The sequence below is a fragment of the Coccomyxa subellipsoidea genome, assembly GCF_000258705.1.
Source record: "Coccomyxa subellipsoidea C-169, whole genome shotgun sequence".
Lineage (NCBI taxonomy): Eukaryota > Viridiplantae > Chlorophyta > Trebouxiophyceae > Coccomyxaceae > Coccomyxa > Coccomyxa subellipsoidea.
Window position 1 is genome coordinate 1059751 of NW_005178027.1, and position 16812 is coordinate 1076562.

Below are 16812 nucleotides of genomic sequence, written 5' to 3' on the forward strand. Positions count from 1 at the left end.
TGCAATGCAGATTGCTTATCGCATAGAGCTGTCATGTGTGCTTGACTCCTTCAGAATGTTGTTCTACCTTCTGGTAGGGTAGGATTTTTAGATACAATGCACTCCTGAATTACAGTTGAGAAACGACAGTCAATCTGAAAATGCCCAAACTACAAATGAAACCATGATTCTCCTGTACATGTAGCACTGCGCTGTAATTGTAAGTGTCACAGGTTCAACTGACATTGTCTGGCACCAACTCAATCGGTCCATCCACAACAATTCCATCTAGTCAAAACCTGTAAACGAGCTGCAGAGCTTCCAGCTGCAGACTCCCTTTGGTTAACAACTGTCACAATGCTGTCAGGACCCCATAGTCAGAAGTCTCTATCCAAAGAGCCCCATGGTTGAAGGCTCCACAGGGAAGATACTGCGATAGTGGCGACAACTCAAGGACAGCCAGCGGCTGTACACAGCAGTGGCACCGAGATGTCAATCATTCCAGAAGCGTTGATGAATCTACACAGGAAAATGGCACCGATGGAGTCAACATTTCATGGAGCGTTGGTGGCTCTACACAGGTGCGGCTCTGACGAAGTCAAACAAAACAAGGAGCGTTGGTGGCTCTAGACAGGGGTGGCGGCGATGTTGTCGAGGGTGGAGTGCAGGTGGGAGTGGGTGTGGTCGAGCGTGCGCTGCAGGTGCAGCTTGTGGTCCAGCAGCGCCTGCAGCGCCTCTGCCAGGTCTCCATTCAGCTGCTCCGCCTCCGCCTCGTTCGCACGCACCGCCTCCTCCGCATGACCCTGTGCAGCGCACAGCATGCATTTAACATCCACGCCTCTTGTGCAGGGACTGCTCCAGCATCTCGGCAAACTCCTGCCCCCTACCTCGGACTTGCTCCTTTTCTGTTGATCGTGAACAAGAGCTCTCTGCATGCTTCCTTAAAAAGTTCTCATAGAGGATTGAGGGGTGGGCGTCACAATGGAATAAACGGTAGGATATTGTCGCAAATGCTGCAAATGCTTGTTGATGTGAAGACAGCACAGGTAAAATGTCCCAGTGATCTTCCACCCAGCCAAGCAGTTGATAAGCCAAAGGCAGCATGAGCACATAAAAGGCTTGTCAAGGGCTGACATGAGGAAGGCGGACGGTGATTCACCTGGAGGGCGAGGATGGCGGCCTCGGAGCCTGCGATGGTGTGGCAGGTGGCGTTGCGCAGCTCGTCCACGACGCCCTTCAGAGCGTCCGCCTCGGCCGCCCGTGCGCGGATGTCCCCCTCCATCGCCTCCTTGGACGCCGCCAGCTGCCGCTCCAGCTGCGCCACCTGTCGCAGGCACACGCTTCAATCATCCATGCTTGCATGCACACCCAACATTTGAGGAAAAAAGGCTTTCCTCCCATGCTTGAATCACGCCATGCAAGGAAAGTGTAAATGTGCGAACAATGCTGCTGAGCGGTGGTCTCCATCCCAACAAAAGCTACTCCGCCCACCTCTCATTATCTTGTTATATGATTGCAAGGAGAAAACCTGGGCTGAGGCTGACGCTGACTGGCGAGTTGCAGTGCAGGGCAAAATGAAGGTCACGAGTGATGGCAACAACTTGGCGATTTCTTCAGACAGTCATAGAGAGGCATGGTGTGCGCGCCTGGGTGGCGAGGGCGGCGTTTTCTTCGGCGCGTTCGGAGGCGCTGTGCTGGGCTCCGTCAAGGCCTTCCTGCAGCGCCAGCGCCTCCTCTGCCAATTCACGCGCGCGGCTGCCGCTGCCCTCCCGCACCCGCACCAGCCCCGCCTTGACCACCCCCTGCATTCCCCACACACCCTTCAGCAAACCCTGCTGCCTTATTGAAGGCGACCTAGAGGGTTGAAATCCTCTGAACTCCTGACACAAAGCATGGGAACACTCGAACTGATGCAATAACGTGCGATGTGTGCAAACAAAACGTACAACGAACAAACCTGGCTTGGTCTCGTACATGTCTTGCTAGGCTTCTGCATTTGTATGACGAGACAGCGTCCAGTCTCTGGAGCCCAAGGCCTCAAATGACCTCTAAGTGGGGCATCTCTGTTTGTCATCTGCATAATTCTTGCATGTCTGCCTGGCAAATTCCTGTGGCCCAGACGGTGGTTTCGCTGAGACCTTGCTCCACGTGTGAAGACAGGGCTACTACTTGTTATATACTGCTTGTTGCAGGAGGAGAACCAACCATGCTTGGGGTTTGTTCATCATGATTGTGATGCGTTGCAAGCAGCAGCGGGTGCTCATGAGAAGTCAAGGTATTTTGAGAGAGGGAAAGGCAGGGCAGAGCCAGTGGGGGGGACCTTGAGGTCAATGTTGATGAGTTCGTGGGCGGTGGTGCCGGAGCGGTCGAGGGAGATCTCGTACTGGATGCCAGCCGCGCGTTTGGCGCTGGCCGGGATCAGCTGCAGCCGGTCTGCCGCGCTGTGGTACATCTGCGCAGCCAGAGGTGCTCAATTCCCAGCCACCATCAAGGCCTGATCAATAGACTCCAGGACCCCCTTGTCCAGTAGCAAAGACGGCATCTGGAGTCCTAATAAGTTACTTGCGTCCCCTTCCATCCTCGATTAAAACCACCCCTTGCAAGCAAGGAAAAACCCCCTCGCCCCTATTTCTTTTCCTTTGTGGCACTACACCCCTTACCAAATTTATTGGCAAATGAGGTAATTCGAGGAGTTCTCTGCCACCAGATCATGTACAACATACTGATCTGGAGTCACAATGCAGATGACACTGTCCATCATTCTCATGCCCAATCAACAGAGAGAGTCACGAGGAGGACTGGCGGCTCGGGCGGGCTGGGCACCTGGAGGGCTGCATCGAGATCGTCGAGGCGGTGTTCGCATGCGCGCTCCTGGTCCGCCACGCGCGCATCCAACGCCTCCCGCTGCGACGCCACCGCACCCAGCCGCTGCTCCTGCTTCACCCTGCGCGGCACGCTCACAGGAATTTTAGCGAGAATTTTGACCTGGCCCCTTGCTTCATTCCCTCTGAGAAAACTTTGCCGCCAAGCCCATGTGTATATCGGATTAAGGTCATCTGTGTCGCGCGCTCATGCAATCTGGCTGCGAAACAGGATAGGGCCCGCCAGGACACTAACTAAGCAGTTTTCACAACTTTCAGGACGGCCAGGAAAAAGTGAGGCTGGAGCTGAGCGGATTCTAAAATGTGGCTCGTTTTGCAGTGGAGTTTCAGCCTGTTGCATGTCCACAGGAACAGGACAGAGAAGAGTGCAGAGCTGCACCGTTCATGGTTCATGCGGATGACGTCGTCCCTGCTCACTGTCTGGGCAGCAATCCTGGCGCGCATCTCCGCATTCTCCTGCAGGCACACCAGGCATCACATCACATGGGTCCATTCGGACCAAGACAGTGATGCCATCTGGGAACTATAACATGGCTATCAGCTTCTGCATGGAGCCCAGTACACACATACCTAGGCAAAGACTAGGATGGCAGCTGAAACAGAGGGTTGGTTGTGACATTGCATGGGAGCGGAGTAGACACACACCTGCTCGATGGCTGCCAACTGCTGCTGCTTGCTGCGCAGGTCGGCCGTGCGCTCGGCCACCTTCCTCTGCAGACCCTCCTTGTGGCTCTGCCGCACATATCAACAAACTCAACCCCATTGCAACTACTGCACAAAGTGGCATATACAAACATAGACATGTCTATGATGACTGATGTCGCATCTAACGCTGAGCTGACAACTGGGCAGATAAGGCGCTACTACTGCTCGTTGTCAGGCCTCAAACTGGAACGGACTTTGAACTGGAGGGTGCTCTCTGATGCGCCTCCTTCCCATGCATGTTATCCCACTGCAATGCATGCAGCGGATCAAAGGAGGGGCATGCGCGCCCACCTGCAGGTTGTCCAGCAGTTTGCGGAACTTGTCACGGTCGGAGAGGTGCTCCTGGTGCTTCGCGCGCGCCTCCTCCAGCGGGGAGGGGCTCGAACGCATGGCCTCCACCTCAGCTGCCAGCCGCTCATTCTCCTGCGAGTCACGTTTGCTTCGTCAGCGCACCCCGCATTGCTCTTGAATGACCTCTAGGGAATTCTCACGGGTCAGTGGTCCTCTTGCATGTACCCAATCGCATCCAGACCTATTCCCTGTCCTGTCTGTCTGATCACATTCTGTCAGCCACCGTGCCTGCTGGGTTGCACAGGCTCGAGTAGAGTCGACAAAAACTTCAGGGAATGAGCTCATGAAAGAGACCCTTTGTAGCGCGCAGTGACAGCGCATGCATGCGCCAGGGACATAGCTGATCATAGTGTCAAGCAGAGAAGAACGCAGGCATATCAGTAGTTGGCTGTTTGGGGCAGCAAGAGACCTGCTGCAGCTCTGCGTTGCGCGTGCGCGTGGCCTCGGCACGGTCATGAAACACGCGCGTCTGTGCATCGTCCACCGCGGCGCACTCCTCATCATTCCCAGACAGGAAGTGGCGGTACGCCGTTGAGACGTAGTTGAAGAAATTGCTCTCCGAGCGCGCCTTGTCGTCAAAGGTCTGCTCCCTCACTTGCTCCTGCGATATGCAGCTGCATTAACTTAGTATCACAGTGTTTTGTGCATGCACCTATACCACAAAACACCTTTGTCTGATTTGCATTTGTGGGCAGGTCACGGAAGAATATTGACTGACCCCTAATGCGTGATGATTGAGGGTTAAGCGTGGAAGGGAATCAACAGGAACTGTGGGGGCGTACCGCCTTCTCCTCGTAGTACAGCAGCTCTGTGAGCCACACGAGGGCAGCCAGGAGGCCTGGCCAGGTGTGGGGGCTCCCCACGGCAAAGAGGGCGCTCTTGCTGATGGTGTAGGGGTATTTCAGCCGCTTGAACAGCGCCGGAACCTCGTCCTCGATCTTCCCCTGGTTCTTGCAGTGTGGGTCCACCTGTGCACGAATGAATGATGGCTGACTATCCTCAGGCGTGCAACCTGAATCAGATGAGCCTGCCATTCAACAAGATTAGGCAGCAAGGTAGTTTTGCCAAGAGGACAAAATTCCGTGATGTTGGCTTGCCTGGCGCATCAGGAAATGCATGATGTTGATGACATCCTTGCCCATGGGGTTGGCCAGCATTTTGGGGGTCAGGGGCTGGTCGTAACCATGAGTTGACAGGTACGCTATCAGCGTCCTGATGCAGTTTGCCTGGTAAGCCTTGTCCCCAATCCTTCTGGGGTCGTGCTTGGGGCCCCCAGCTTTTGCATGTGCACTTGACCTGTGCAGTTGGATTTGCACAACGTCAGCAATGCAAAATTTCTGTTTTGACTTAGCCTTAAGATGTGATTCTGCATTTTTAAGGAAACGAAGCCTATCTCCATATTGTCACGGCAAGAAGGAGAAGTAAAATGACACTTTTAAGGCTAAAATCGCGTTTCGGCAACGTAATATTCAAGCTTCTGTGGAGCACACCTGCGTGGGACTGCTGTGGCTGGTCCTGCCAACCTGACATTTCCTGGGAACATGGACGGTCTGCCGCTCAGTCCGGGCCCCTTCCCGGCAGTCTTCCCTTCCATAGCAATCCTAGCGGGTCCCATAGACTGCCGGCTGTTCAGCATGGCCGGGCTGAGCCCTCCAAGCGTCTGTCGTCTGTTGTTGTTGCTCATCTTGTTATGTTCAATGAACAATACCTGGGCTGGGTGTAGTCAAGGCAGCTGTGCTGGATGCTGCTGTTTAGAATCCGACATCATAAGCGATGGGCACAACCTCCGGCTTTCTGCTTCTTGGGTTGGTGTCTGGACCAGACAGTCTGGTGCTTTCGTCTTCGTCTTGGACTGCAAAACCCTTCGATTAGTCACGCCAACGTGCCTGTCAGACCCTAAAAGGCAAACAAGATTTTTGCCTTCACCAAATCTTTGCCCATCGCCTCGAAAACAGCAAAGCTCAGACCTTAGAATACATTCACGATGCAAGCCCACATTGCTGCTGGATCTTTGAGGGTGTCGCCCATTAGCGGGCCTCGCTGTGGTGCGCCCAGTGCTTTCGTTGCTCTCCCAAAAACCCGCTTCCGCGCGTCTCCCGTGGCACGCCCCATCCGTGCTGCGGCAGCACAAGCAGAGGCAGATGACGAAGGCTTGACTGGCGAGTGGCCCGTGAACTGGAGTTTGGCCAGCTACGAAGATGTTGGCGAGTTTTTCCAGAACAGCCTCTTCAAGGATTCCGCTTCTCCCGGGAACTCCCTGAAGGACATCATGTCAACGGATCTCACTTACGTGTACCCGGAAACTAAGATTGAGGACCTGGGCCAGATCTTCAGCAAGGTCCGGTCCGTCAGGCACCCTGTAACTGATCTCGTCAATCGAGCCCTATTTTTGCGTTGAGAGCCTATTGGATTCTATTCGCAGCAATGTCACATTTCCATCGCTTTTATTTTGTTTGCAGGTCACAGGAGTTCCCGTGGTGAAGTCGGAGTCTGACCTGACACTTGTGGGGGTCCTGTCAAAGAAGGATTTGAGCAAAACAGGCAAGGTCGTTAGTGACATTTGGTCGTCCCCACCAGTGGCAGCCAGAGGGGAGAACAAGGTGGCAGATGCTGCTTGCCTCATGCTGAAGCACAAGGTGAGCTGTGGCGGCAACTTTTCCTCTGCCTGCGATTGTATGTTTCTGCAAGGGCCTTCGTACACCTCACTAAGACAATGTTTCCGTGATCAGATAGCCGTATTGCCATCAGGGGTTCAAATGCCGGATCTGTGAAGTTCTCCTGGCGGCAGGACTGTGCCCATCTGTGGCTAAAAGCGCAATCTGGTTTGCAGGTGCACCGCATCCCTATTGTGGACACTCAGGCCAAGCTGATTGGTATTGTGACGCGCACTGACATTTTCACAGCATTGGGGCACGAGGCAAGCCCCGGCATTGTTTGAGTGTCAGTCTGCAGCGCTTGTTGCAACAGACTGCAGCACTTCACAGCTGCGAGGACTGGTGTCTTTGAGATGTGCTGTCATACCACCTGATGTGTGTTGAGAGCGTGGTCCACCTGCTTGTTTCCTTGTTGGATCGTAAAAACAATGTGAGGCCTCCAGCTGTGGGCATGCGCTTGTACATGAGGGCAGTGCAGCAGGCTTGTACAAGCAGCCTTGAAAATGGGAGACCACCGAGAGCTTCTCTCTAAGACTGTGCTGTTACACTCCCATCAACAAATTGTGGCAAGCACCTTCCTCTGGTTTTATGCTGCTGCGTGCTTCTCCCTATCCCTGTCGTTGAACAGACGCATGACTCATCTCGGAGACATCTCGGAGACCCTCTGTGGTTGAGTGAAAGTCCTGTCAAAGTCCCAGAGATAGACCGCTCAGTGATAATGTGTGTGGTCAGCCCATTGTAACCAAAAATTGCTTGCTCTTCGTCACAATGGATTGTGCTGACTTTGCTGCATGCCTGAGCTGTTAATTGAGCTCTGAACTAATTGAGCAATGATTAATTGAGCATCATCATGATTGCGAGTACAGGGCATACGCAGATGTGATCAGAGGCAGTCTAGATGAGATGTCTTTCGCTTTCATCTCAGCAATCCCATTGTATGTTGACCCTACTCCTAACAGTGGTCTCATCCATTGAGTAAAGATTGTCAAGCAGTTCTACACGCAGGCTCGCGGGGCCCCTGACATCCCCAGCAACTTCTGCGGCAACCCTGCAATGCAGTCGTAGAAAATCTCAGCTTGCAAAGTATGTTCTGGATCCACTTCATGCAGGCACAGCTGCAGACATGTCAAGCACCCCAACTCGCTTTCAAAGGGAAAAAATGAAGATCGCTGGGTCGCCCGCACATCGATGCTGCACACAGTCATGCTTACAAGCAGTAGCGCCAGTCGCACCCGAAGATAGCCAGAGCGTGGGCAGTAGCCAGGAGAGCGTCACGGGATGCGCAGCACACAAAGGCAGCTATCAGGGCGGTCACAGAGCAACCTGCAGCAGTGATCCTCGTCAACAAGGGCACCCCATTGCTGACCTTGGCCACTCGCTCCCCATCTGTCACCTGCAAGATCCGGGAGATGTAGATAAGAAACATCGCCCACATTCTTTTATGCAAGGCAAAGTCTAAACCTGTTCCCAAAGCAATGCGCTCCCTGGCATGCAGCCTGATCTTAATTTGCAAGCCTGCCTTTGTCACGTCTTGCATTGCTTTGCATATTTCATGGCACACGATATTTGAACTGCAGGGGACGGCTGTGCAGCTGTCAGAGCTTACCAGATCAGTAGCTCCAGAGATGGCCACTATGCAACCCAGATCTTTCGCTAGCTGCTTAGCATGCTCCAGGGCATGGGTGGGTTCGGCTGTGCTGTCCACGCCCTTTGTCTTCCCGGCCGCGCCGGCCACAGCCATGATTTCTGATGCGTTGCCCCGGATCACTGTTGGACGTAGATTCACCAGGGACATGATCGTCTGCAATGAAGCACAGCCGTCTGATCATCTCTGCCTTCACTGTGATAGCCAGCTAATCACATTGCCATAAGCGCTACTTAAATACTAGCACGCAAGGAAGTCAGCTGGCCATGGTGTCACAAGTTCTATTTTGGCGTTGGGAGGAACTAAGTCATGGTGGGGGTGGGCTTGGCATATGCATGCAAGGGCTGAATCAAGCATGTACCTGAGTCCTGAAGGGGGTGGCACCAGCGCCCACAGGATCCAACACCCAAGGCTTGCCCAGTGCATTCGCTGCCTCTGCTGCCAGCCGCATGCCCTCTGTCCAGTCTGGGCTCAGGGTGCCCACATTGACCAGCAGCGCAGAGGCAATCTTCTGAAAGTCCTGCACCTCATCTTTGCAGTGTGCCTGCGCTGACATGGACCGAACAACGCTTGGTCAGGGACACAAAGCGTTCTTCTGGAGGTGCTCCACTGGAGCAGCTCCAGGTTGATCCAGGGCAATATCTGGTGCTTCGAGGGCCAATTTGCCTCGTCCTCACCATTGCTGGTGAAGCGCCAGCAGCCAGCAAAGTGTTGGCCATGAAATCCATGGACACAAAGTTCGTGATGCACTGAATGAGCGGCCCCTCGTTCTTAACCTTCTGCCACAAGGCCCAAGCAGACTCGCCTGAAGCTTGCAGTGCCGTCATAGTTTTATTTAATCGGATGATCAGACCTCGTGTCAATACGAATACACAAATGTGCTTCACATTAATGTGGACATCAACATGGAGCAAAGATGGAGGAGGGAATATCAAACTTTTCTGGGTCAAAACCCTAGATAGAGCCCTACGAAACACACAACTTTTCAGCTGAGCTAGGAACTGATTGGATTGATTGATATATTAAAAATAAGATTTCTATCTTTAATAAAGGTTGTCGTTGCCCCATGAAGAAATGGGAAAGCCTCAATGAGCTGCTTTGGGTGGATTCCGAATTGGACACTCTGAGAGCATTGCACCACCCCTTCGTTCATTCCCTCGGAGCTGGTACCTTATCAAGGTCATTCCTATCTTATAAAGCATCGTCACACCTAACAAGATGCGTTGTGCAGACGGAGTGTTGTTTCATCACTGTCAGATCGTTTGGTCTGCGTGAGTGATCTGAGTGATAAAAGGGAACTCAGCTGCTTACGATAACACAAAGATTGTATCTGTGCCAGTGCTGCCTTTCTTCTGCTGCAGATGCGTTTAGGATGGTCATGGACTTGACATGCTCGTCATTTGGCCGTTATTTCAAAGAGCTGGCACAGTATTATATTGTTCAACCTTGTCTAACGCAGTGTGTGTGGACCATAGGGAGAGCTTCCAATTTTACATTGCTCAGGATGCTCACTTTCTCGCTGTGTTCGCTTCATCATACGCAGCGGCTGAGCGCAAAGCATCCAGACTAGATGACAAGTCTATTGCTGCCCAACTATCAACCTTACACGAGGGTGTTGCCAAGGAGTTGGAAATGCATGGGTCTTATGCCAAGGTGTGGCACGCCACCCTCTGGTGACAGATTGCTAGCAGGGATTTGTTGCAGCTAAATTTACCATGACACCATTTCCGGTGTCTGCACAGCGCCTATCAACTTCCCTGGACATCACAGATGTCACATGCGAGCCAGATCAGGAGTGCAGCAGCATTCTAACAGAGGAACAGGATGAAAACTTTGTGTTCCAAGTTGCAGGGGTGGGGTGTGGATCTTGCCGACATGCTGCACCCCTCAGCAGCGACAAAGGCTTATTTGGATTTCCTTGGAGATGTCGCCGAGACTGAGGTACAGGCAGAAACCCGTTTTCCTGGATCCCAATATTAGAAAGATGCTGCCTGTGACACTCAAGAATGCACACTATTGTGTAGAATTTCAGGCTGAAGGAAGGTCTCAGCCTGGAAGAATGGAGCATATTAGATGTCAAGGAGATGTCATGATCATGATCTGCCAATACAGGACGTTGTCTACATTTTGGCGGCTATGCTGCCCTGCTCGCGGCTGTATGGATTCTTGGGGGAGGAACTAGCAGCAGCATATCCGCAAGCCAGCCACGCCTATAAAGATTGGGTCATGACGTATTCTTCCCCTGCGTACCTTGCCCTGCCAGCCACCAAGGGAGCGCTCTTGGACAAGCTTGGAAAGGACGCCAACTTTGGTGAGTTCCCTTGACAGCCAGTCACTTGACAGCCAGTCAGTCACACATTGCATTGCTTCCAAACCACTTAGGGCTGATCCCATGCCTGATTCTGAATCTCTGACACACCTTCATGTATTTTTGGAATCCCAGGTTTGCATGCATGAGGTGATGAGGACACACCCATCCGAATTTTGGCAAATTCTTTCGTGAGCAGACTTTTTCATCTAGCGATGTGTACGAGCAGATTTCTCCTGGAAAACACTACAGGGCTTTAGACGTATATTTTCGCTCATGTTGAGCTCCCCAACTTGCTTGCACAGTGCTGTACATTGCAGATCGTTGGCAGGAAGTCTGTTGAGATTGACAGCTCCTTCGTGTTCCTGCGTGAATACTGTATGGCGTAACAAGCAAAAATACGGGAATCATGCCTTCAGCAGACCTAGTATGCACTCATCCTATATTTGTGAGAAGAGAAGTCGATGGTCATGTCTCACCCATGTGATCAGAACCCAACCTCAGCTATACCAAGAAATACGACGATGATATGTTGATTTTGACTGCAGGTCATCTGCAGCATCTGTATCGGACAGCCATGCGCCTTGAGCTCGAATTTTTTAGTGCTGCTTGTGCAGCCCATGCCTCGCCCCGAGTGGGCGATTTAGTTCTCGATTTTGACGAGACTTTGACACTTTTAGACTCTACTTCAGTCATTATCAATACTGCCATCGAATCAGCAGAAAGGGCAGCTACTGAAGGTACTCACTGAAGCTTGCTGTATGTACTAGCTTCACCAGTAAATGATTATGCGGTGCCAATCACTCCTTGCCGAAAAGATACTCGTTGACGGGGATCATAATGTCACAGGAGGAAATGCTAGTGTGCGTGAGTCTTTGGAGGCCAAGCGCGACGAGCTTGTGGAAAAGTATGCAAGGGAACGCGATGAGCTGCTTGAAGACCTGCTACCGGCTGTGAGCATTCACTTACAGCTTCAATCCTGACAGCAAAGCAAAAGTTGCTGCTTGTAGCAGAATGACGCTTGATATGCATACATGTCACATGTTCTTCGTGAAGCATCGAAGATGGGAGGTGCCTGATGCAATGTGCTGCAATGTGCAGGCGGAATCATCTACTCCCACTCCCTTCGACATGACCTGGATGGCAGAGTTTGTGGACGAGCTGTCATCCTTTGACCGCCGCATGAACACTGCTGTCATTGACTCTGGCATCCTTGCCGGCGTGCCAACAAATCTTTTGGCCAAACAAGGTCTGATCATCATTCAAATTTTGGGACGCACTCATGCAACTGACTATTGGCCTTCTCGTGTATGTTTCGGCTGTGATTTTCTTTTGATTATGGATGTGAAACAGGTCGGACCATCCCACTTCAGAAGGGCGCCGTGTCGTTCCTGCGGCAAGCCAGGCAGGCTGGGGTAGTGACGCATGTGGTGTCTGTCAGCTGGTCGGCTGAGATGGTGCGAGGCGCGCTGCGGGGCAGGATTGGAGTGGCGCACTCGTGAGCTCCCCTTAAAACCTCATAGATTATACCTTTGCTTGCGGCTGTACACGCCTCTCAGCTTGAGATCACCATCCTGGATCGGCACTTATAAAGTCCAGCCATGACCTTGTGGTATGCATGTGAGCAGGGAGGAGTCGGCGAGACCAGGACAGGTTGTGGTGCATGCAAATGACTTGCAATGCAGAGACGGCTTGAGCACAGGATGCCTTGAGAGGTGAGCTAACTCTCGCCTTTACCTTCTATAGTCCCCAGAGAAATATGTCTCAACAGATGATTGATGGGTATTGCATTTGGATCGAATGGCAGCTGGCATGGCCTACCCTCTGCAATTACTCATGGATCTTTCTTCTGCACAGGCGGATAGAGTGTGGGGTGGACAAAGCGGCTGTACTGGATACCCTATTACTAAAGAAGGCAGCAAAGCGTCAGGGGCCAGGGGGAGAGAGCCTGTCAGTGTATGTGGGTGACTCCATGTCTGACCTGGCCCCGCTCCTCTCAGTGGATCTGGGCGTTGTCATCGGCCAGAACAAGCTGCTGAGAAGGGTGGCCAAGGCAGCAGGGATAACTCTGAAGCCATTGGTCACTGGTGAGCATGATGCCAGACATTATAGAGCATTGGACTTGTAGATGCTCTACAACTGCTCTGAATTCGAGATACTCTATTTAAATCATCACTCGCATGCACATCCTGGTTTCATCGATGAAGGCCCTGTCGGACATTCTTTTGTGCATTTCTGCTTAGACTTTCACGCAGGAAATTGTCCCAGCTAGAGGGGAAGTTGGTGCCTGGAACTCCAGTAAATACCACGACTCATGGAAGGGGCGTTGCTTGAACGTGCTCTGTGACTGCGCAGCGCCAGTGGAGGGCAAGTCTGAGGAGGGAACACTGTATGAGGCGCGCAGCTGGCGGGAGGTCGAGGCATTCCTTTTTGGTTCACCTGCGGCGCAATCCCCTCCCATTGAGGTCCGCCCAGTCATGCTAGCTGCAGAAATATAGCACAAAGGCCGGAAGTGTCTATCTGCATGCCAGGTCAGGATTGATATAAGCGTATACCATGCAATCTTTTCTATGCATGCGGTCAAAAGACATGCTTGACCTCATTGATATGATGCATGCCGATTGTGATGTGTAGCGCAGGGCGCCTTCTGGGGGCCCGCCTGAAGTTTTGTTGAACAATGTTAGAAGAAGAACTGGACGGAGTCATGTGTCTGGGTGTGTCAGGTGCCGCGCGTGCTGACGATAGCAGGGTCGGATTCTGGGGGAGGTGCGGGAATCCAGGCGGATTTAAAGACCTTCCAGGCATGCGGTGTGTACGGTGCATCTGCCATCACTGCGGTGACGGAGCAGAACACTCACGGCGTGCGCGGATTCCACACTGTGCCGCTGCAGACTCTGAGAGGGCAAATCGATGCCGTGCTGGAGGACATCGGCGCTGATGTGGTCAAGACCGGCATGCTGCCAACTGCAGAGGTGGGTCCTGCAGTAATCCTCAAGTTAAAATAGTTTGAAAATAGTTGAGACGGGTGGAATGTCAGAAAAATTCTCAAGCCGGGAGATCTTGTGGGGCAACATGCTGCTATGCAGGAGGATCTCAGCATCCCTCTCGTCCTCATTCTGGTTTTCACTCCGTACTCTCATGGAATTGAGGACTTGGCAGCTCCACAGTCCATGAAAGTGAGGATGAGATCGAGGATGCGAATGAGAATGAGCATGAACCAACGCATGGAAAGTTTGCCGTATGTTGTGAGCGTGTGATGGCTGTCTGCAGGTGGTAGAGGCTGTGGCTGACCGGATAGTGGAGCACAGGGTGAGCTGCTTAGTTGTGGACCCTGTGCTAGTGTCCACCAGCGGGCACAGCTTGGGGGACTCCGATGTGGCGCGCGCCCTGGTCGACAGGTGGGCAGCATTGACTTGAAAGTTTCCATGCTTCCTGAGACAGTGATTTCTACGGATCGTTCAATGCCACAGCACTTATCCTGCTCTGCTGTGCCGTCTGCTCTTCTATGCTGCGCCAGCTTGCACCCGCTCTCTTGTGTCTGCTGGACAACAGATAATCGTGCTTCTTTTTTCATGACCTCTTGTGTGTTACCGCGCCTCTGTGCTGGCCATTTTGGATAGAATTCTTGTTTTAGTAAAAGCGATGGTTGCAGGCTTTTTCCGCTCGCCACAATGATCACGCCAAACCTCCCAGAGGCGTCCGCCATTTTGGGGGACCGGCCAATTACCGATCTGGAGGGCATGAAAGCTGCCGCTATAGACCTGCACGCTCTGGGCCCCCAGTGCGTGCTGGTCAAGGGAGGCCACCTCCAGCAAGGTGCACACTCCCTAGCCCCAGCTCTCCATACGTTAATTACATCTTTGGATGTTGCACCCTGACCTGCCGAGGCAGTGCAGAGGCACTTGGGCTATCATTCTGGGCTTCTACTTCTCTTCTCTGAGCCCACCCTTGTCCGGTGCATGGTCAATACTGCAAGAACTCCTGTCCTGTCCGAGCTATGCTCATCAATTCCTTCAAATGCCCAAATGCACTTGGACCCCTTTTGCATGCGGAAGGTGCTTTGTGCAAAGCTTACATATTTTGTCCCTTCAAATACCTAAGGGAGGATACTACGGCTGGCGTGCAGATGGCGGTCAGGCGCTGGATGTGCTGTATGACGGGGAGACAGTGCAGGTCATAGCAGGGCCGCGAGTCGACACCCCCAACACGCATGGCACCGGCTGCTCGACAGCTTCCGCCATTGCGGCTGAGCTGGCAAAGGGGGCGTCGCCTGTTCAGGCCGTGCACGCCGCCAAGGCGTATGTCAGCCAAGCCCTGCAGGCCAGCGCGGCCCTGCGCATCGGCAGCGGCAGCCAGACGCCCTTCAACCACGGGTGAGGGCCGACATTCCACAATTCATGCAGAGTATTCCTTGTGACAGCCTTTTCTCCGGAGGAGTATCCTTCTCTGCCCAGTGTTCATAGGTTTATTGGCTCAGCAGCATGTACAAAGCAATGCTTGAATACTGCTTTTCAAGTAATGCTGTGCCAATGTCGGGTGAGCTGATTGACCCATGACTACTGTCTGTAATCTTAGAGCGTACCAAAATGAATTGGCGAAGCGGGAAAAAATCTTGGCAGCCAAATGCCCTTGCGTAAGCCATGACTTATGCGCTGTGCGGATGGTGCAGGTACGCCACAGCAGACTGGACATCCAAGGACCAGGTATCCCGCCTGGACCTGCGGCTGTACGCAGTCACGGATCCCCGGCAGAACGAGAGGATGCACCGCAGCAACGTGGAGGCCGTCAGCGCAGCCATTGACGGAGGCGTCACCGTTGTGCAGCTAAGGGAGAAGGATGCGGATGGCGGGGACTTCCTTGCTGAGGCGGAGGCTGTCATCAAGATCGCCCGGCCCCGAGGGGTGCGCTCCCTTGTTCTTGCCTCTCTGGCTCTGCAGCTCATCACCTGCTATTGCTGGGTGATCACATGCCGGGCATGCTTGACAACGCGGATAGTCTGCCTCTGCACACTTGAGACTATAATAGAGCATGTACTACTGGAAACGTTCATCCTCAGGGCTGTATTGTTCATCTGGGCGGCCATGTCGCAGGCATGCAACACAGAGCAGAGACTCTGCAGATAAAGGGAGCCTGTGCCTGACACTAATGCAATAAGCCTGGATACAATCGTTGTGTTCTGCAGTTAAAAGGATGTGTGGTCATGCAGGTGCCAGTGATTATAAATGACAGGGTGGATGTGGCACTGGCGGCGGATGCAGATGGAGCGCACATAGGGCAGAGCGATCTGCCGGCGGCGGTTGCGAGGCGGCTGCTGGGCCCCCACAAGATCCTGGGGGTGTCCTGCAAAACCGTGGAGCACGCGCTCGCCGCTGAAGCAGCCGGCGCTGACTATGTCGGCTCAGGCGCAGGTGGTCCCTAGTTGAATTTCAGAAATAATTCTTCTCGCCACCTGCCATGGCCTACAATGCCTTGAAGTCTGCGATGGGGCTGAGGCCTAGGAAGCAGTGATAGTGTGAGATCGTGCTCTTGTTATAAAGAGCTAGAAGGACATGGGTGCTGAAAGGAGAATCAGTAACTAGATGGCAGTTATGCATGCCTGATAGCAAGCACGGCAGACATATATGTGGCTTTGGCGTGTTTTCAATCTGGATCTAAATCTGGGCCGGGGGATCATTGTATTGTTGTTGCAAGGACGTGCACTTGCAAGGCAGCCCGTTCTACTACCGTATTCTATGGTGCCCGCTCTGCCTTGATGTCTGCATTCCTCTTTCTCTGACACTGGACTCGGCCTTGAAGGCTGACTTGTTGTGTGGCGCAGTGTACGCCACCAACACAAAGGACAGCCCAATCATGCCGATAGACCGGCTGGCGGACATCTGCGCGGCAGTCAGCATCCCCGTGGTGGCCATCGGAGGCATCACTGCAGACAACGCCGCGCCGACCATCGAGGCAGGCTGCGCGGGTGTGGCCGTCGTTTCCGCCATCTTTGGGGCTGAGGACCCCAAGGCGGCGGCTGCTGGCATCCTGGAAGTTGTCGACTCCAAGCTCGGGCTATGATGGAATCGTTATGTTTCGGTCTCAGAATTCTTAGGAGAAGTTGTAGGGGTAAAAATTGCGCTATTCTTGCTTTCTTTTCATTGCTTTTCATTAGCCAGGTCTATTGCATGATCAAGCAAGAGAGCACTACTGAAGATGGCCATTGAGTAAATCTTACATTTGCAGGACAGAAGCATAATGATATTTACCTGGCTTGTCATTGTGACAGTCTGCAATTGATCCTAGAATCTG

The 16812-nt window shown here is 52.9% G+C and overlaps 5 protein-coding genes across 5 annotated transcripts; 3 read left to right on the plus strand and 2 right to left on the minus strand.

The window, feature by feature from the left end:
• Positions 1-94: 94 nt before the first annotated feature.
• On the minus strand, positions 95-5721 carry COCSUDRAFT_25458 (hypothetical protein). Its single transcript, XM_005644739.1, has 12 exons — positions 5408-5721; positions 5015-5213; positions 4700-4885; positions 4327-4518; positions 3858-3989; positions 3507-3593; positions 3241-3305; positions 2803-2923; positions 2300-2431; positions 1599-1781; positions 1139-1303; positions 95-782 (listed from the first exon to the last, which is right to left on the minus strand). Exons 1-12 carry the CDS (start codon positions 5599-5601, stop codon positions 606-608), a joined length of 1833 nt encoding a protein of 610 aa, XP_005644796.1. The 5' UTR covers positions 5602-5721; the 3' UTR covers positions 95-605.
• A 142-nt stretch (positions 5722-5863) lies between these two features.
• Positions 5864-7421, plus strand: COCSUDRAFT_30828 (CBS-domain-containing protein). The gene is made up of 3 exons (XM_005644740.1): positions 5864-6255; positions 6377-6553; positions 6748-7421. Exons 1-3 carry the CDS (start codon positions 5902-5904, stop codon positions 6853-6855), a joined length of 639 nt encoding a protein of 212 aa, XP_005644797.1. The 5' UTR covers positions 5864-5901; the 3' UTR covers positions 6856-7421.
• A 71-nt stretch (positions 7422-7492) lies between these two features.
• COCSUDRAFT_18922 (Hydroxyethylthiazole kinase) lies at positions 7493-9043 on the minus strand (the record flags this gene model as incomplete). The annotated part of the gene is made up of 5 exons (XM_005644741.1): positions 7493-7619; positions 7804-7964; positions 8178-8372; positions 8578-8760; positions 8894-9043. 5 exons carry the CDS (start codon positions 9041-9043, stop codon positions 7493-7495), a joined length of 816 nt encoding a protein of 271 aa, XP_005644798.1.
• A 239-nt stretch (positions 9044-9282) lies between these two features.
• COCSUDRAFT_83551 (hypothetical protein) lies at positions 9283-10541 on the plus strand (the record flags this gene model as incomplete). The annotated part of the gene is made up of 4 exons (XM_005644838.1): positions 9283-9395; positions 9692-9869; positions 10068-10157; positions 10329-10541. 4 exons carry the CDS (start codon positions 9283-9285, stop codon positions 10539-10541), a joined length of 594 nt encoding a protein of 197 aa, XP_005644895.1.
• Positions 10542-13250: 2709 nt separating this feature from the next.
• COCSUDRAFT_2352 (hypothetical protein) lies at positions 13251-16512 on the plus strand (the record flags this gene model as incomplete). The annotated part of the gene is made up of 7 exons (XM_005644742.1): positions 13251-13496; positions 13795-13922; positions 14177-14340; positions 14651-14897; positions 15194-15425; positions 15731-15932; positions 16343-16512. Coding segments are annotated over 7 exons (1389 nt in total), but the record flags the coding sequence as incomplete, so codon positions are not given.
• Positions 16513-16812: the final 300 nt, after the last annotated feature.